This window comes from Falco peregrinus, chromosome 9, assembly GCF_023634155.1.
Source record: "Falco peregrinus isolate bFalPer1 chromosome 9, bFalPer1.pri, whole genome shotgun sequence".
NCBI classification, from domain to species: Eukaryota; Metazoa; Chordata; class Aves; order Falconiformes; family Falconidae; genus Falco; species Falco peregrinus.
Genome location: NC_073729.1, coordinates 7176231 through 7196912, shown reverse-complemented (window position 1 = coordinate 7196912; position 20682 = coordinate 7176231). Strand labels below are relative to the sequence as shown.

At 38.9% G+C, this 20682-nt stretch overlaps 1 protein-coding gene across 13 annotated transcripts in view; it reads right to left on the bottom strand.

Annotated features, from left to right (window-relative positions):
• SOX6 (SRY-box transcription factor 6) overlaps positions 1 to 20682 on the bottom strand; it is a 375778-nt gene that overhangs the window by 139493 nt on the left and 215603 nt on the right. For all 13 annotated transcript variants that reach the window (XM_055814310.1, XM_055814313.1, XM_055814314.1 and 10 more), the window contains 2 exons: positions 10864 to 11036; positions 7296 to 7364 (listed from right to left, as the gene is read on the bottom strand). In XM_055814310.1, coding sequence (XP_055670285.1) covers positions 7296 to 7364; positions 10864 to 11036 — 242 coding nt within the window. The remainder of the gene's footprint in view (positions 1 to 7295; positions 7365 to 10863; positions 11037 to 20682) is intronic.

Genomic DNA, 20682 nt, shown 5'->3' with positions numbered 1-20682 from the left:
AGGAGCTGGTTATAATCTGCCCCTAAATTGAGAGGGCTCAGATCTGAGGCCCGTCTGTAAGCAAAGGCTGCTGTACGAGTGTTTGGGCTCAATAGAATCAATGAGATTTTAGCCCCCTGCTTTGACAGAGGCACAGCTGAGAACAAGCCCCTAAACCTCGGCCAGATTGCACTGCAGCACGCCCAGAGCAAACGACGCAGCCGTACTTGAACTGGGGAGGCCCGTGCCTTCGTTTCCAATTTTAAAACACACGTGGGAGAGGAAAAGTGGGAGGGCAGCTACTATCATCTTCTGCACCAACACGAGCCTGAGAAACAATGACATTTACTTTGGTTTAACTAATTTCCACACATCAGATCGCGTTTGGCACCCGTGTGCCAAAGTCCTATTCTTCAAGTCTGTTGAAATACCACTTTCCGAAACATGTGTGCTAACATTTGGCCAACACCACCACAAGATCATTTTATTAACTTGTAGTTCATTTCATAGACTGCTGCTCATGTTGCTAACATATGCTATTCTACCATTTACTGCTCTATAATTAGAGAAGTCATATGAAAGAGATACACAAGGCTTAATTTTTGCATTAAATACAATTTGTTTAGACTCGGGTAGGCGAAATAAAGCTATTTAAAAGAAAAAAAACATATAGTGAATTACAAAACTGCAAGACAGCTTATTTAACTCTTAGAAGGTCACAGTAAAAATTTTTAGAAACCCAGCCCTCCACCTCCAGACTCCATACAATTTTAAGGACTGTGTTAAGAGTCAAATCCAGAACTATTTTCTGCTTTGTCAGGATAAATCTTGTTTCCAGGGGCCTCGGGCAGAGCAGCTAGAGGGATCCTTGCAAACAGGGGACCAAGGTGCAAAGGCAGAAGCTTAAGAGTAACACAGGAGGGGAGAACCTCTATCACAGTGTGTCTTTTTGCTTCGGCCACCATCACGCTGTTGCACCAAAGCAGTTTTAGTATGGAAGAGGCTCAATAAAGGATAGGGAACATCGTCAGAATATTTGTTAAAGCACAGGCTGCTCAGAGAAGGTAAGGATCCCACATCACTTCTCTTTCTACACAGCTGACACAGAAAATTCCAAGCTAGCCAGCCATGAAGATGGCTTTTGTTGGAAAAAAGCTGGCCTGTAATACCTTTCACTTGGGTAATTATCAAATAAGGACTCTAGAGCTCATTAATAAGCCACTATGAAATAATAAATAAAATATGAAACATTTGACTTTGATGTTTAGCATATTTGTCTTTCCTCCATTGGATCAGTTTCCATTTTCACTAGACAAGTTCTGAGCTGGACAGATGCTGTGACACCACCACCCCCCCCAGCAGAGCCCTGGGAATTCGAATCAATGGTTCAACGACAAGTTACAGGCACCTGACAGCGCTGCTCTCTGCCATGTGCACACAACGGCATGGCAGAAGGGACTTAGACATAGATTACTGTTTTTGGGGGGTTTTTAACTGTTTAAAGAAAAAGAAAAAAAGATACCAATGACAGCTGGGAAGCAATTCATAAGCGATCTGGAATTTAAGGGAAATGTATCCTCTCTACTGTAAATTAATAAACTGCAGCTATAGTTTATTAAGGCATCACAATAATTTACATTTTCTACTGCCATAATCTTGACTGCTTATAAATTACAGTAGTTTTACCTATTCTTTAATCCAGAAACATCATTATTAAAATGTTTGATGCAGGCTACAGTGCATCTATCATTACTTGTAAAAGTTAATTAGATTAGATAAAAGAAATAATTAGATTTGCATTTTTATCCTGGTTTTAAACTTCCAAAGAAGATCACAACAGTGTGCCTGTGGGCAATTAAAAACAGCATACAGCAGTGAAATATAAAGGCAAAAAAGGTCTGTTTTTCCTGGCTAATTCATGATTGAAGATACAATTACAAAATATTTTAAGGGTTTGCTGAAGCTGGGGGCTATTCCTAGACTTCTAAGCTTTGTTTATAACTCTCGCTCTCTTTCAAGGGAGTATCTGATCTGCGTACCCTGCCAATAGAAGTATCAAATTGCTTTCAATGGCTTTATTTGGTCCTGTTCAGAGCTTGCTGGAAGGGGATCAGTTTCACGATCAATAAAAAAAAAAAAAAAAAAAAAAAAAAAAAAGAAGAAAAGAAAAAAAAGGTGGGGGAGAATATTCCCTAGTGCCAGAACAGTAACATATAAATCGCTTTTTGCTTGTCAATGATAAATACAGTTTACAAAGCGGGACAACCTCAGAGAGTATAACTGAAGTGACAATAACTAGATTCCAGCTTGTGCCTTTTCAGCGAGCTCGCTGTGAGGAGCTTAACCTGTCTCCAAAAGGCAATAAATGAAAGGTTCGGCTCTTAAAATTGGAGGTCAGTTACATACTTAATGATGAAGCATATCTTTAAATCTATTTCTACTATTATTATCCTAGCAAAAAATTAATTAACCAGGTCAGGGAGGCTATGAAGGCTAATGTGGAATGTAATTATTCCTGATCTTTAGACATGTACTTCACATAAAGAGATAGTCCTTATTCAGCTCACCAGGTATCTGAACTGTCAGTAGTTAATCATAGATAAGAAGAGTCATTGGTTCAGCCTCTTAAGTTTTAAGTATGATTCAAATGATTCCTATTCAAGGACAGTTTAAATAGTTGTAATTTTTATGTTACTATCCTTTTGTTTGTTTACTATCACAGTAATCATGTTCACTCTTTTTGACTGAAACAGAAAAGGCAAGAACATTAATACGAAAATACAACACCATGAATGTATAGTTTAAAACTAGAAATAAAATTACTCTTAGGAATAATTTCTAATGGCTGAATTAAAACAGAAAGCTGAGGAGAGCAGAGGAAGCCAGTTTTTCTATGCAGTGGAAATCATACTGATTCAAACAGAAAACAAAATGCTCTGCAATAGCACGGAGCATTGTACAGAGGCATAAGGTGATGGGAAATGGATGAAAGCAGTTTGGATCAGCTGGCACTGTAACACCCATTGCAAGTTTTTGCAGAAAAGCTGAACCACCAGTGTCCCTTTTGAAGATTTCAGGCACTACTTTGGACTCGCCCTAAGAAAGCCTGCCCACCAGTGGAGGGAAATCCTCCAACTTTCATCCCTCAAATCCACACACACACCCTGGAGGGGAATCCTGGAGCAACGTGCTCCAAGCATCAGTGGGATCCAAATCCTTCTTCAGCTGGACACATGGGGTCAAAAGCAGTCCCCAAGCCTCACTCTGAAAGGACTGAGTTCTGGCAGGGAGGCACCGAATTCCAGGGGTTTCAGGGCCTCAACTGCTTCCCAAGGTTGGAACCATTCTAGGGATGCAAGCCTTCCTTTCTTCCAGGGTAGTCTTACCTTCATGATGTACCACCACATTGCTCCTTTAAACAGGTTTTTCCCTTATCCCTAGAGGTTTTTGCTTTCACAGCATAGGCTAAAAGATGTCCATGAAATACTCTCATTTTGCCCTTTCTACTTCAAGAAGTCTTTTTATTAAACAAAAAAAGAAAGTTAATTTAAAAAATCTGCATCAACCTGGAGACCGATCTGTGAGCTCTTACTTGCCCTACAGTATTTTTTCAACTTTATTTCCACTAAAAGCAACGATTTCTCTGCACAGTTTTGCAGAATGAAGGACTTCATTTGGCACGCTAGATTTCCTCCCATTTCTGTGGACTCCGCTGTAGAAGAGTTTATGAACATTATGAACATTTGAGCTGAACAGTAATAATACACTGCCTTTATCTGAACTTTTTCATTTAAGATTCTCAAAACATTAACTTGAATTGAGGAACAGGAAACAATTTGCCAAATTTCAGATAATCAGAGACAGAACTAAGAACAACTCCAGATTCCCACTCGCTTTAGCCAACAGATAAAACTGCTTTCCCCAACGCAAACACCCTGAAAGTAACATTAGCTTCACTTAGAAAACATGAGACGATTATGCAGAACATTTAATGACCTCAGAACTCTTGAAATACCTATGTTGTTTTCATATGGTAAGCCTAGCTAATATCCTCTTTGCTCACAGATTGTTGACAATGATTTAGATGCATAACAAGCCTGGAGGACGGTGCTCCAGTAAATGGTCTTAAAAATAAAACAGAACAAAACAAAACCCAACTAATTTAAAGAAGGTGTTAAAATTATGAAACAAACAAATAATATACAACACAAAGTAAATAATAAATACCAAATAATGACATTTTTTCAGTAAATTAACCTAGTAGGTGTCCAGGGAAAGATGTGTTTGATTTAATATGGATTATCTACACTTTTAGCCCCATCTAAAGACATTTCTAATTGTTTAAATAGTTAAATAAACTGGATGCACTTATTCACAGAAATTACTGTTAAGAATTAACGCTGTACCTCAGAAGATGACAGTGGTACACTGTGTACCTCCTGATGAAAACATTGCCTCAGCAATGCCCCACTCCTCCTTCCTGAAGAACATACAGTGCTCAGTTCAAGTAGCTGTGCCATGAATAGGCCCATGCCGAGATGGAACTGGCACCTGTGCTACTCACATTTTGTAATCTCTTCAAAAGGGGAGTGTCAGGGAAAATTACTATTGTTTTTCCATGCATACAAAGTATAGATAAGGATCCATGCCATTTTATGGAAGTAATGGCTGTTTCCTGAAATGGTTTGCTCAAGAGCATCTTTAAACAAATGCACCTCCTGAATAAAATCGAGTAAGTTATTGGGAACACAGTTCCGAATTCTACCAAGCCCCAAAACTAAATTGAGAATGCAAACATTTATTAGAAAATTGTTCTTTCTCCTCAAGCCACGGCGCACGCAATTCACATCTCACTGCAGATCCATATGCTATAGGCATCAGCACGCGTATCCTTTCTAGTTAATGGAGAGAAACAGCCATTTTAGGCAACAATTAATCTGACATATTTTAAACATCTACTTTAGGAAAAGATGAATTGCATCCTAAAACTATTAACTCTGCTTCTCTGTTCACTGTAAAAATAATCTGGATAATGAATTGAGACAGAGCCTACACTGGAGTTACCTACTTTTGATATGATGAACCCCACCCAGAGTCACGGGTGTGACCAGTATCGGTATTGAGGTTTCCCGGGAAGACGCTGGGAAGGGACCTGGGAGAACCGGCACAGCACTGCATCTCTCGTCTGCCTCCTGGTTTCCCTGCATCCCACCTATAGCCCTTAGGGAGCTACACCTCTCAACAACATGCACCACTTGTAATCATCTCAATACCAACAGACTCCATCACCAACCACAGAGGCAACTAAGCAACCAACATCTCTCTCCAGCAACTCCTGGCTAGCAAACCCGCCACAGAATTAAGGAGGAACAAATAAACAAAGAACAACCCCTTGGCTCACAAGCAAATGGACTACGTAAGCTGGTGTTTAGCCTAGGAAACAATCTCCTAACAAACTTTTTTTTAGTAATCTCCTCTTGAGATCAATGTATGTTTGAAATGGCATCTGCCCAACATGCCCAGTGCTTCATGCTGGAGCCTATGGGCTCCAGTATTCCTTGGCAACATTCCAGTATTCCTTGGGCAATAGTTGATGCCCACTACCAATCTGGCTAACCAGCTGGGAGAGGAAACAGTCCTCACTGCCTCCAACACCCTGATTAGATTCATGTAAATATAAAGACACATAAAGAGGCCAAACTGCTGAGGAACTATGGAATAAGAGTAGCTTATATTGGCAAGAATTTTGAACAAATGTAGGGAAGGATCATCAAGAAATAATTTAGCTCACATGAACAGAATAAGCACTAAAACACTTCTTTGCATATATGTCTAGGAAAAGATGGAAAGAAATCTTGTGGAGGGTTCAGCACTATGTCAGAGAACGTTGTGAGTGAACAAGAAAATTAACGTGCAACCTATTCTAAGACCTCATTTTGTCGGAGTCGGTGGAAGAGTAAACCTACTGGAAAGTATTGAGTGAACTGAAACACAAAGTACCTCCAAAATTTTTACTGCAGAGGGGATACTTCCAGTAAAATATACCCACATTCTCCAAACAGGAACAAAAATGACCTGGTCATGAGTACTCTTTCTGGCCTAATTTTTAAATGAATTTAAAAATTTAAACATTTGTCATGCAAATAACTGCTCAGTTTAGCAGACTCAGCTATGGTTGAGTCTTAACTATTATGCCAAGTAAAGACTTTTTTATACGATGCTTTGGTTTTTGAAGCCAGACTTGTTAATAACACTTAGAGAAGATGGTGATTTTTTCCTTTTTCTATTCTTATCTCTCTTTCATCCTTTACATACACCTAATATGAACAGTCTTCCGATAGGCAATGAAAATAATGGTGTTTTAAAATTCAATTGTGTCTCTCATCCCAGGTATCAACACATTTATATATGTTAATCAAATTCCTTAAAGTGTAACTGAAACTGCATTACAATATTTGCAAAAGCATTGACAAGTATTTATTTGGGATGAGGGAAGGAAAAACTTCATTTTTGGCATCTTGTAACATGGCAATCAGCAGATTAAAGGATAAACCCAATAGTCCAAGCTTCTAAGAAATGACTGGCAGCACAATCATCTGCCAGACCAAACCGAAATATTTAAATTAAAGAACAGGCCCAGCGAAATGCGTTCAGACAAAGTAGGGAGCAGATGAGGAAACAGAGTCACACCAACAATGCCACTATCAACATGTCACTCCCTACCCCCCACACAGTTGCACACAATTAAACCGGCTTCTGCGTACAAGTACAGATAATCGGAAACCTCCAGAACGCTTCCAGCTCCACAAAGGCACAGTTACCCCAGAGGTACACAGGACACATATACCTGTGGGTCTTTCTACATGAGCAGGCTGGTCCCAGGGACGTAGCATTGTCTCAGTGTCTATTACCCTATTCTATAGCTGTTTGCTTTAGTTAATGAAATGGAAAATATTCTTCTAACCTTCTTATAAAGCCCATTTTGCATTTGTAGAATAAGGAATTCTATAAACAATGGTTAAGACTCTGCTTTTACTTCAGACAACTCAAACTGATTGCAGATTTCAGAATTAAATGACAAGATTTAAGAAATAGTCCATAACTTTCAGAAGAAAGCTCTACTTATTAAAGAAAAGCAAAAGCCCTTTCCACCAAAAAGGTGCCTGACAATAATTTTCTAAGACGCAAAGACCCTCCAAAAAGAGCACCTTTACTGAGGCTTGTTAGTAAAGCATGTGGCTGCTTTATTTTAGATCCTTCTCTCTCCATAAATGGAATTTAAGTATAATCAGAAGAGAGCAATAAAACACACTGACCTGAATTTGCTGCTGCAGTAGATTGATTTTGTGCTGCTGTTGCAGAAGTTGCTGCTGTTGTCTTGCAATCTATTAGAAATAAAATTTCCATTAAATTAAAACAGTAATATTGAAACTGCAATATTTTTGAGTGAAAAACATCTTATTAGTTATTCTTTATTTTACTTTTATTAAGCATCATCTATATTTTAGAAAAAAATGAAGGATATTTTAGAGGTATCTGTATATGTGACATAAACATTTTAAATTTAAATGCAACATAAAAATCTAGTTAGCCAGTAAGAAATATGTATTTTAAGCACTTAGGCCTCAACTCTGCATAGCATAGAAACATGGGTTTAGCTGTGCAGGTGAATAATCTCATCACTATTCAACAAAGCATTTAAGCCTGTGGTGATCTTTGACTATTATGCATTACTGTTAGCTACAATGGGAATGAAACACATGCTTAAAATTAAGTGCTTTGCTGAATGGGGATGGGATTACTCAGGTGCTTAAGGTTAAACACACATTTTCCTGCTTTGCTGAACTGGAGCCTTAGCTAGTATTTATAGATGTTTCACTATTCAGCACAAGCTCCTAGGGCAAGCTTCTCTAACTTCATTCACAATGAGCAGCACATTACTTCTCTTGTAAATCTTGGAGCCTTCCTTGGAACTACTCAGGGAAGTAGGATCTCATTCTGTGTGAAAGCAGTACCTGACACTCAGTAACAGCCTCCACACAGCCCTGCTCATTTGGTAGATTCAGTAAAGGATCTGGAGGGTAAAGGTTCACTTTGTCCCTTCTCTAATATAGATGGAGGGAAGCAAGTGTTCAGGGCAGGGAACACTGAGACACAAATGAGAGACGATCTGCCGCAGCCACCCTGCTCCCCAGTTCCCACAAACATCCAAAACCAGCATGCAAGAGTAGCAGGGAAATAGGCTCATGCCCTGAGAGCTCCCTGCGATGGGTAACACAGGCTGCAGCTATTGGGGACAAGCCGCAGGGAGCTGGGGGAGCAACTGGACTTCTGCTTTAGAAGGGTAGCTGTGCTGCAGGCTGAAACAAGGACAAGATTTGTGTTTCCTGAAAATCCTGGCCTCAGCGCTTCTGCTACCTTCATTTCTTAAGTATAATTTCCCCTCCTATAAATATTTATCTAGAGCAGAGGAACCACATAAAACAGCAAGAAGCTGGTGACAAAAGATAGTTTGGTAACTCAAATCCACTGTTCCGGTTCTGGCAACAACCCTCCTGGTCTCCCTTCCCCATCTTCCGAGCATGCTTACTCTCTTATAAACAGAGAAAGCTAAGTAAAGTGTTTTTGATGATAAAAAAAAATTACAGAAATGTAGCAAGGTTGATTTGGAAATAAACAATCACATAGTTTCAGTGCAAACTGTTCAGATTAACTCCTAAGGAATCTGCAGTTACATATTAACAGCTTGTAATTGTGTATACCAAAGATCAAGCTGCCATGTCCTTAGTCTCACTTTATCACCTGGAAATAGCTGTAAATTTTTTTCACCGCTACAGTTAGAATTCACTTCTGTATGGGAAACCAACACAAAATTCATACTCTTTTAAGTCTTCCATACAGCCTCAAAGAAACAAACTGAGGTCTATGTGATTCTAGGGCTGTATCAAGGCAAAGCGCCACACAGAAACAGCATCAGGCAACTATCATAGCCCACTACACTGATGCTTGTAACAGGGATCTGTCAAACTCCCTTTATGAGCCTGGTTTGAGTATCTCTGGACAAATGTCCCAGTAAAGCCCATAAAAATACGGTGAATGAAGACTGAGGAAGCAGGCGCTAGTCTGCTAGTGAAAGAGAGAGTTCAAACAGAGCCAGCAGCCTGTGTGCCTAGGTAAGCTATGAGCAGCCCCTAGGACCTCAGGTCATCTGCTGTCAGATCAGTGGTCAGCAGTAGTGTCTATTCTTAGTTATCCAATGATAACTGTGCTATAAAGAATATTTAAAAACCTGTATGAGTGCTTGGGTTACTATTTTTAATGAGTAACACATCAATTCCATCTTAGAACTGCAGTGCTTGTCACTAAAGGTGAGCTCTGTTGGGTTTATGTCCACATTGTCCCTGCTGCTAAAATCTCAGTGAAGGTAACAGACTATCACGATACTCAGCTTCAGAAAGGAATTACTTGTAATTTCACATTGAAATCAGACACTGCATCGAGCTGCACCATGGGTCATTCTTTTCTGAGTGCTCTATCTTTTTTCACAGATACACAGGATCCTATGTCCAGAATGGCTTGGAGCTGCTGGTGACCTGGCTGCTGCTTAACATGGTGAGCTATAGCCAAGGCAGGGATGAGACCTTGGTCTATATGTGCAAAGGCACTGCTCTGCCAGAGTTCAGACTGCTTGTGCACAGCCTTTTGTACTTGCATGGACAATACGGTACCGTTTGAATAGGCATTTCCTGATGAAAACCAGTAATATACTGTGAAGCATCTAAGGGCAATGGTTCCTCTTAGAAGGAGCAGTACTGTGATAGAAAATGTACCCAATACCCCGCAATGCAATTACCATCACATAGTCCTGATGTATAGGCTTGACACGGTAAAGTAGGGTACACAAGCACCATGTGGCTCAAATTCTGAATTTTATTTGCCTATCGGTTGAGCTACATGCTCGCTTCATTGAGCATGACAACCTAGTTTTAAGTGTCATTTAATTTTCATTTTGAAATATAATTACAAAGTGTTCACTGTAAGATATCACTCGTCTGCAAATGTGTCAAGATTAATTTGTGCTAGCTTATTCACAAGTGTCAATAGTTAATTACTGTGTCATCTCTGGATGGCTAAATGACATTCTAACTTCTGATTTTTTACAGTGTTCCTTTATGTTATTTTCCATTAGGGGATGAGTCCATATTCCTACATGTGGGCAAATACTCAAGAACATAAAATACCAGACGTCACAACTCATTAAAATCAACAGAGCATATATTGCTGTATATATCCTATAAAATACGTTTAACTGAAAAGATAATTCTAGTAATAATGTCACATTCCTAAAAACCACACATTAATTTGGATCTGTCTGATCTAATGCCTAGGGGACTAGTATATGGGAGCACTGTTGTTACACTTTCGTGCAATAAGGAAGGGTCAGCTCTCTGAACAACTGCATCTTTAAAAAAAACCAAGGGCAAAACCATGAACAAACAAATCAAACCTTACTTATAGAAGATATTTGAAGGTTTGAGGATGCTTAAGGGTTTTTGTTCAATTATTTTCTTGACAAAAAGAGAACGAGTTAAATAATGGTTGTAGTCTGGCTTATTTGTAACTCCCAAAATTGCACCTCAGTGCAAGAAACAGGAACTGTGAAATATATCAAATGCCATTTATTCTAGGAAAGAGATTATTTGAATGTTTGCACACACTTTTTTGTCTCAGGGTCCTACAATATTTCCTCTTTCTGGAAAAAGATGTAATTTCTGAAGATTTTTAAGCTCTTTTAACAAAAAAGATGAAACACCAAGCAGAACAGTGTTTATGATAAGCATTCTGCATGAAACATTTTCACAGGTTTCTTTCTTGGAGCCTCACCTGTTCTTGCTGTTGGCGAGCAAGGTCCATTTGCTGCCGTTGTTTTTCAATTTGTGAGGCTGCCAGCTTTTTCTGTTCATCATGGGCAGCCAGGAGCTGCTCCCGTAAGCTGATCAGCTGGGTGATCATAGTAGAGAGCTGTCGCTCTTTTTCTGCCAGGCTTTCTGGTGTACCTAAATGTGCAGGAAAGATGTACTGTAAATATGAGATAGACAATAGTTACCAAGCAATATTCACACAAAAAATGGCTGAATCACCAGCATGCTTATTTCAAGCGGTAGCTTGAGTATATGTTTTACTAACAAATCCCAAAAGAATCTAGCACATAGCTTTACTGTGCTCTAAGCAGTGGAGGATGTAACAAAAATTGGAGCAGAAAAGATATAGAGTATTTCTTGTTTTCTGACAGGAGTAATTAACGATGCATGGGGTACAAATCCCTATATCTTTTCCATCTAAATCTGCCCAGTGTGATAAATACATTCACAGTTCATCAGACATAATTTTCCTTCACTTTAAATATTTTGTTGTTTTTTCCCCCTAGTATGTAAAAATTCTAAAAAAAAATATAAAAAATTAAAAGATGCTGTCCAGTGGAAGAAGCAGTTTAATAGTTTATTGATCATTTCTCTAAAACACCCATATATCTGGTAGTTCATTTGGGTAAATGTAAGCTTTGGTTATGGAATGCATATTAAAAATGAGCTCTACTTGTCCCTAAGAGAAACGGCTAACCTGAGAAAATGGCTTAAAAATTTTCATTTAACTTCCAAAGTTTACTCTACAGAGAGCACTTAATTAATATGAAACTACGGTACATTTATTCTTCGCACTAATGATGCTTAATGGTCTGTTTAGGGGTAAATTGCATGGGTCTCCTAAGTAAAGAGTACAGGGTCCTTTTGCAAATCAATCCAAGAATATCCCGTCTTACGTACAAACATATTACTCTGTCACAAGCAACAATGTCAGCTCCTGTATTTGAGCCATACATTGCATCTCCTTGTGTAAGCGTCTCAGACCCACAGCTCTAGACCAGGTAATACAATTACAGTAAGGTAGCAGTTCAGGAATATTGGAAGAGGTTTACAGTTGGAAGTGGGAAAAATGAAACAATTTTATGTTGTACAGGAGAACTGGGAGTCAGAGAAGAAGCAAACTAAATCAAGAACTAGTCGGGTCTGTAATCTGCCCCAGTGATGTGAGAAGTGGCACAAAAGAGAGGTTATTTGCATACTTCAATTCCTCCATTCACAACAGAGGACTGTGATAAAAAATCCACAGGACTTGTGAAGAGGAAGACAATGTGTGAGGAACAGGACCTGGGAGGGAATGGAGAAACTGTCACCAAAATTGTGATTCTACCTTCTTCTCAGGAGTAAGATGGATACCTTCTAGGGAAGAGAAGAAAGAGGTTGACAGGTTTCATTGGGAGAGGGAAGACAAAACGGACTCGCGCCAAGCAGGTGACAAACCCAAGATGCTCGGCTGCTTACATCATGCTATGATGAGAGAAATTCTTAAAGAGAATTTCATTTGCAAAAGCAGCATACAAGAAACCCTCTGTCTGTGATTGCTTTCTGTGGAAAAAGAAACCGCATGGCTTAAGTCGTTCACTCTAAACAAAGCAAACTCCCAGAACCAAAGGGTACCTGTTTTTCTGTACATTTTGAATTGCATATAACAACATAAACCACTGAAAATACTCAATTTCTTAGACACTATTAACTAACTTAGTCTTAAAAGAGCCTCCAACAAACTGATGCTCCAGTATCCTGTAATGCCATACCTTAATTCAGTCTGCATGTGACGCAGGCCTCTGCATAAGGAAAAATGAGTGACTTCTGTTGCAGCAGAAGTTTTAGGAATGGTTAGCAATTCCCTCGGTCACAAGAAGTATGATGGATGCATGAAGTCAGAGCTGAAGGATACTCTCCATTTCAAACCAACTTATTACAAAACCTTAGCATGATATGTGTGACCTAAGCAATAAAAGAGTTCTGTGCAAAAAGCTGTTTCAAAGCAATAACAAAAAAAATATTTTTGAAAGTAAGCTTAGGCAGGTATGTGGCCAGGAAACTGTCTGCACTGACATACTGCCTGCCAGCAACCATTACCTTGTACTGAGCTCCACACTCCTGACATCAGTTCAATTACCTGCAACTTCAGTATAGACTTAGCTTAAACCTCTCAAACTGTACCACTCAGGCTTGAAGATTTTGCACCGTGGATCAAAGATTATTTAGGTGCATTTGAATATGTTATTGTACACTGAATTTCACTTTCACGGATAAAAGACTGATGGAAGTTTTTCTACCAAAGAAAAACTCCCTTGCCCATCGTTACTAGAAGAGCTCAACCACTCCACCTATTTTAGAAAGCCAATGGGAAGGAACTTGCTGCCTCAGATGATACCTTCTTGCCATCCACTGCCACCTGGGAAACCACAGCTTGAGACTTTCACATCTGTCAAGCAGATTTTGCATTGTAACGCAGGCCCCCGATCTTACAGTCATAAAATATTTTACACACCCAAAGCAGATATTAATCTCCTGCTGCATTTACATATTATTGTGTATACTTTGTACTTGCTTCATAATATGAGTACAAAGCTACCACAAAGAGTGCCTGCTAAGGCTACAGAATTTGATTGTTTTCTTATGATTAGTTAGAACCATTTGATCTAGTGGCAGCAAATTTATAAGGTAATTTCTTTTCCTTTTTTCCCTGAATTTTATACAATGGCAGGCAGAAGTACCCGTTCTTACTCAGGAATTCATAGTCATTGTTTTTCTTTCCTTTTCCCCCACCCCAAGAAACACATCTGTATTGAATGACCCCATTTAAAGTAGTCTACTCTTTAATTTGTACTGTGCTATGTAATCCAACAACAGAACAGAACTGATGACCACAAAATGTACACTGTGCTCCTGGAAAATAACGAGACCTCCACGAAGCTGCAAGACACCTAACCGAACGCTGCTGAAGACAAGAAAAAGCATAAGATGCAGAATGTTGTTGTACGAACACTGTGTGGGGGAGGTATAATTTAATTTTCGAGTGGAAAATCCCAACCATTATTTTACAGTTTAAATACCAATAAAAAACAACTTGCTCAGAATGCAGACCAGATTGAGCTGATCTGGCTGGGCCAAGAGAGGTCATCAGTAGCTGTGTGCCATCATCATCTGTTTTGCATCCACTTACTGCAGCAAGCAACGAGATTCCTAAACTCATTACCAGTAAATAAACTTCTGCTGCTGACTAAAAATATCTATAAATAAAATAAAAATATAGCCATCTGTAAAATGTATTTGCCATAAAAACAGATAAAACAAAAAGCTCAGTAAAAAATATACAGTAAATGTGCCAGCTACCATAAAATATTATCCATCACAGCACACTCTCTGTTCTAGTCCTATTCTCTTACTCCAAAGACAGCAGTGCATTTTTTTTTTTTTCCATGGGGTCTTCCTTATCCCCCAAACACATCTGTCTTGAGTTTCTCTCAGATTTGTCAGGTGGATCAGTGCTCCCCAGGGCCTGCTCCATCCAAAGTATTTTAATTTGACTAAACACCTGATTTATTTTATCTCTCCGATGAGAAAGGCAGTTTGTCTTAATAGAGCCTGTCAGCCTATAGTCCCATTCACAGCAATTTACAGGCAGCCAGGGATGCTGGAAAAGAAGAGTGCTGTGATTCTGTATTTTATCCTCCTCCAGAAAGCACCTAAAAGCAGCTATTCACTGCTACTGCATGTGGCATTTTAGAACTGAATTAGCTTTTTATTCAAGTAACTACACTTGTTGTGAATAGCTTATCTGTAAAATTGCTACATTCACTACTGATTTTATTAACCTTTGGCTCTATCACAAAATGGTCTTCAGTTAGGAAAGACCTTTAAAATTGACACATTTTTCTTAGGGGCCTTTATTTCAGTGACTTCAGATATACTGAATTTGATCCATTGACTCTCTTTACCAGCAGTATTTAAAATTTTGAATGTTGGTGGGAAGTCGGTAGTGTTTAAGGACTTCTTTTTAAAATGAAAATGTAACAGTTAGTCTCATCAAAAGTTCAGGGAAAAGTTATTATTTTTGATAGCCCTTTGCTTGTGTATTCTTGTCTTTGGGATTATAATCACAAGCTGAAAAATAATTTGGTTGTAGCAATATTTTATTTTTTCCTTGTGTGCTTATGGTTTTACCCTTCATTTTTGTATGGATTCGAGCACAAATTGAGCTAAAATGGTCAGACTGAACAGAACTAAGGCATCAAAGAGAACTTTTGAGAAATTCTGGTCATAGGTCAATCTAACCAGGAGCGAGAAAATAAAAAGTAGCTATAAATCTGCTGAAAAAAAGAGAGAAGAGTTCAACTTCTGGTCTAAAATTACATTTAGAAAGAATTCTGTTTGTGGCAAAACCCTACCTTTTAAAACTGATCGCAATACTACATGATTTTGGGTACACAATGTAATAGAATCATCATCATATATCTCACCATATTTAAGCAAAATCATAAACATCACCTTGCATTTTATCTACCCAATTTTCTTTAAGCATTGAAAAAAAAAAAAAAAGAAAGATTAAAACTCTAATAATTTGGAAGTATAGATACATACTATAACTATAGTTCCCATCATCAAGCTCTGATTTACCACCTTAGAACAATTCTATTACCTCTTACTACATATTCAGTCTATATACAGAGGTAGCTGCATGTCAACAAACACAGGAGGCTTTTCAATGTTAAATTTAGAAATGTCCTTGTGGCAAGTTGTCATGAGATAGAGGCAGAGTAATAACTGCTGGTAAGGGAAAAAAATAAGCAGCAATAACAGAAAATAGACTTCTAGACTTACATAGTGTAATTTAAACTAATCTCTTTGACACTCAGCCGAAGAAAACAACATAAAACCACATACTCTATCGAGTAAATAAAAGACAAAATACTGGAGTTATAAATAAGCCAAAAATTTATAGGTGTGATGCAAAGCTTGCCAAAGCAGGATTCTCAGCCATGACAAAAAGTTACTGTGGGTTCTTGACTGTGCTTGCCTTAGTTTCCCAACACATACACAAAGTAAAACACTACCAGTCAGAGGGGTTTATGCCTGGTTAGTTAATGCTCCTGAAGTGCTTTGAGATCCTTGCATGGAATCTCTACACAGCTGCAGAGTATTATTGGTTCTCTTGAATTCTGTGATTGCTGTAAAGCATGACAAATATCATCCTTGTTTATGCACTGCATCTAAACTAACTTTTGCCCCATGTACTTACAGGAAATACAAATTAATAAATCACAAATGATTACTCCTGTTACATTTTTAGAATAAACACATAGTGTGACTTTTATGAAATCAAGAGACAGTAATGCAAGAAAGCGTGGACTTTGCCAGAAGCTAAGGGCTTTAAATCACATAACTGTGGTTCCAAAGTATCATCAACCGAAGCAATTCAACCAACAATCAGAAATGATTTTGAAACAAGTTAAGCAATTTCAGCTTTAAAAAGAAAAACCACCAGCCTTTATGAATCAATGCCTCTGTTAGTTCTTTCTTTTTTTTTTTTTTTTTTTAATGGGCATTGTTTGAAAAGAAAGCAAGAACACAATGCTAGACATAAAAGAAAGTGTATTTGATCTTAGCTGCCCAGAGACAACCTGGTTAAACCGTTCTGTCTGACACGGCAGCCTGCAGCACACATCAGATGGGTTGTGATGTCTCTACTTCACAGGCTCTGTCCAGCGTTTAGCATTTACCCTTTTTTGATTGGGTCACCTTTCAAATGCCACAAAATAGGGCAGCAAAAGTCAACAAAAATAAACAGGAAAAACAGAAGAAAGTAACAAACTAATGGACGGGCTTCGGAGATAAAAGTCACTTTGTGAGGGCTGCCTGACTAAGGAGCCCCCTTGCCATTGCTATAGCATCTAATTTGAGTTCTAACTCCAGCAGCAGTTTAAAAAGCTTTCCACTCTAAAGGGCCCCAAGTGCATCATAAAGATAAAGCATTTCAGTAGAAAACAGCCACAAAGACCTCTATTATCTTATCAGTCTTTGGTTACAACAGCTGAACCAATATGACTAAGTTCTGAATGACTTTTTTTCTCCCATTTCTTTTTATAACACTAGAATACTGGAATTTCTTTATTTCATGATCAGTTAGCAATTGTTGATGTTTCCATATGCTACTGTCCAGTCCTTAGTCAATAAAAAGTTTTATAAATGCTTCCATTGTGCTTTGTAGCATCCCAGTGCAGGAGGCAGCACAGCAAACGTCCAGCATGCAAACCACACTGGAGAGCCTCTCTTGTGAAGGTGTGAGATTCCCCCCTGCCTTATGTCTCCAAATTATTCTATGTTTTAAGCTTTGAGCAAGGAAAAATTAATGCCCTATGTCCATAAACAGTAACAGGAATTAATATTAGGACTACTCAAAACATTGTGTAGAGAAAAATCTGTTTGGCAGCTTTAGAAGAAAAAAAAAAAAAGGCTTAAGTTAGCTATGCTTATGAGAAGGATGAAAACGTTTTACTGACAAACTCAGGATTCATCCTAGTTTCACATACACTAGACCTCAGCTGCTTAAGCAATTGCTTAGGTGGACGCAATAAGAAACTAAGACGATTCACAGAACTCGAGAGTTTCGACACAGCCCTAAGCTTACCATGGGCCAGGCTGCCTTTCCCAGACTAGCCGTATGTGGCAGGTAGCAGAGTGAAAATGGAATTATGTCAGCAAGGTCGTGATGACCCATTTCATTATGGTCACAGGCAGGTGACGGAGGGGAGGGGGCAGGGACCCCAGCGGCAGAGCTGCACCTCCCCAGCAAAGCCCCCTCCCCACGCTGCATGGCTGATGGCAGACGGCAGGGTCCTGCACCCACTGCCGCCTAGTTTGGATCATACGAAGGCTTTCATCCAGCACGCGCATACACCTGGCCTGACGGGGGGAGAGCACAGGGGTGCAGGAGAGCAATGCAAATCCAGATCTTCCCTGACACCAAGCTGGGACAGAGATCGGCATCCCTGGGCAGAAGTGCCCTCACAGGTCCTCGCTTTACCATTGCACATGAGAGTGTGCACATTCAACTGTTTGACTATTTAAAGTGTTGCACTCCATTGTTTTTTTCCCGTCTCAAAAGAATTTGAAGGCTTTATCCCTCCTTCAGACTTCACAAATCACAGAAAAGTTTATTTTCATTAAGAGCAAATAAGTCACCAGAATGCATACAGGAATCCAGCTGAGAGTTTCCCCCTAAAGCTTTGCCATCAGCTGATGACAACTGAGGCAGGCTCCCCAGCCTCAGCATTCCTCAGCGAACGCTCGTACCTTCGCTTTGCCCCTGCAGACAACCACCTCTGCTGAGACAAGGGTTCTTTTGTGGCCTTTCAAGTTTTTTTGATCTTATGTGGTTTTGTTCTTGTGCTGTTTCTCAGCAATTCTCAAGTGTTTCCCGAGGAACATCTTATATTCAGAAGTTTTCTTCCTTGACTGTTTTTCACATTTCTAATCCAAGCAAACCAATACATTCAAAAGGAAAAGACTGCAATGACTGGATCAACATAAATCGTACACATGTTACTACCAAACACCTCCAAAACCGTGAAAGCAGTCTGCTAGGCAAGGGGTTGGATTGAGGAGTGCCTGGTCCGCTCACGGAGCGGCACAATGATATGCTGCACCATTTGTAGGGATGTGGTGAACTCACAGTTGCGTCCTAAAATGTAATCCATGTCAGGAATGCAGGAAAGAATGTGATGTTAGCCAGATCTCCAGCCTCCCCCTCCTCTAAACCAGCATCCAGCAAAAAGCAGAATTCCAACAAATCTCTCTACTTATAAAGACTCCTTGCTTTCTTTCACGCACATGAAAGGGAGAAATCTGAAATAAACCTTGAAGGACTTTAAAAATGTTTAGAGATTTTGTTACTATCTCATACGTACAATTCCACTTTATTATTGTTTGTTATTTAAAAATACCCCAAAACCAAACAACAAAAAATCCCCCAAATTTTAGCTAGTTTGTTAGAATTACTCTCAAATTCCAGAAGGACTTGTCACCTCACATTCTAAATAATACTAGAAGTACATGTTAGGTGTTAATTCAAGTACGTATTTAGTGTTAGTTCATACATGTGCATGTGGAAGAAAGACGACAATTTTTGGAAAAAGTTATTCGTAGGGTTTTTCAGTAGCAAGTAGAGATTTGGTTATGAATGCTTCAGTGGTTTCAGTGGGTTTAGAAACGCTTCATATATACTCAATACAAGTTGTTCAAACTCTGTGTGGAAAAAATGTGATAATACTGGAAATAAACAGGAAAATACGTATTACACTTTGCAGCTAAAAACTCAGAGCCAACCTGTTCTTGCCTGAGTAGAATATAATGATACAGCAGAGGCCACAGGCTGTGAGTAATCCGTACAGCAATACAAACACTAAAATATGATATAAAGAGAAAGAAAAATGAATATTTTCATTTTTTTAACCGAGAAGACTATAGCCCAGGGCATAGCACACCAAAAAAAAATGAACACGGTGGTGTTATATATAGAGCGCAAAACTTGTATTATTAATATTATTATTGACTCTAATGCTCAATTCCAATGCTTTTAAAGTAAAAAAAAATCACAAACAAGAAAGGAGAAAAGATAGTCCATCCATTTAAGGTACTCGCTCATGACTTGAGAGCACTGAAAAAATTTCCTGACCTTCAGTTTCAGTTTTTCCCCTTTAAATACAGATGAGAGTACTTCCCTAGATCAGGGAGGGGGAAGGGGAGGAGGTAGTGCTGACAATAGGAACAGTAAAGGTTCCAAACTGTGTTTGTGGGCCATATAACAGAAGGAAAGAGTATATTAAGAAATACAGAATCTAAAGGATAAAGGAGGTGTTGGAAGTGAAAAGAACTGATAAACAGAAAGAAAAAAAATCTAATCATCATGTAATTACATCACAGTTCCCCTTCTGTAGAACCACCACACTGAGATGCCAGAAACTGTGCTGATAACGATAGCAGAAATACTTCAGCGTCACATCAGGAATAAACTCTCAGGATTGGAACCTTCTCTGTGCAAACAACCCCACACAGGGTTTTTTTGTGAAAGTTAATATCTTAAGTAAAAATGGTACAAGATGGGTTCACCTTTCTTTATCAGAGGACACAGATTAAGCACAAAAAAACGATCGCAGGCCAATGTTACATCTTCTTCAAGGAGATGAGAAAGTCATAAAAAGGGCTTTAAATGCTGTAACTTTTTGCATTTGCAAGGGCTATACAACTAACTCCAACCCAATAGCCCTATAATGCTTTACGTTCTCACACAGTGAAACAGGGCTAGTCTCATAGGGAAATAGAGATGGCCAAACTTTCTGCTTCTGAAGATGGGACACAAGTATTAAACAACAGAAAAATCAAGCCCTTCAGTAACAATGATGTTTGCAGTGCTTGTGGCTTATTCATTATGCTGAAATTAACAACTGAGCAGGCCTAATTCTCTTTGCATGTTATTTAGACATACATGTGGAACCAGAAACTTCAGTAGAAATACCCTTTATTTACAGTGGTAGGAGAACTGATCCCCAAGTTCCCATAAACAGCAAGTGAAGCCAGTTGTTCACCTTTGCTATTATTCTATCTCTGAACCCGACTCAAAATACAGAGTTTCTTTCATCAGCTCTGGCTGAATTTTGTAATTGTCAGAGGACCGATAACAGACACATCAAATACAAGTCCAAAAAACTTCATCACTGAATATTATGGAGTAACTTTGTTTTTAATGACATTCTATCTCTCAGTTTCGAAAACCCCA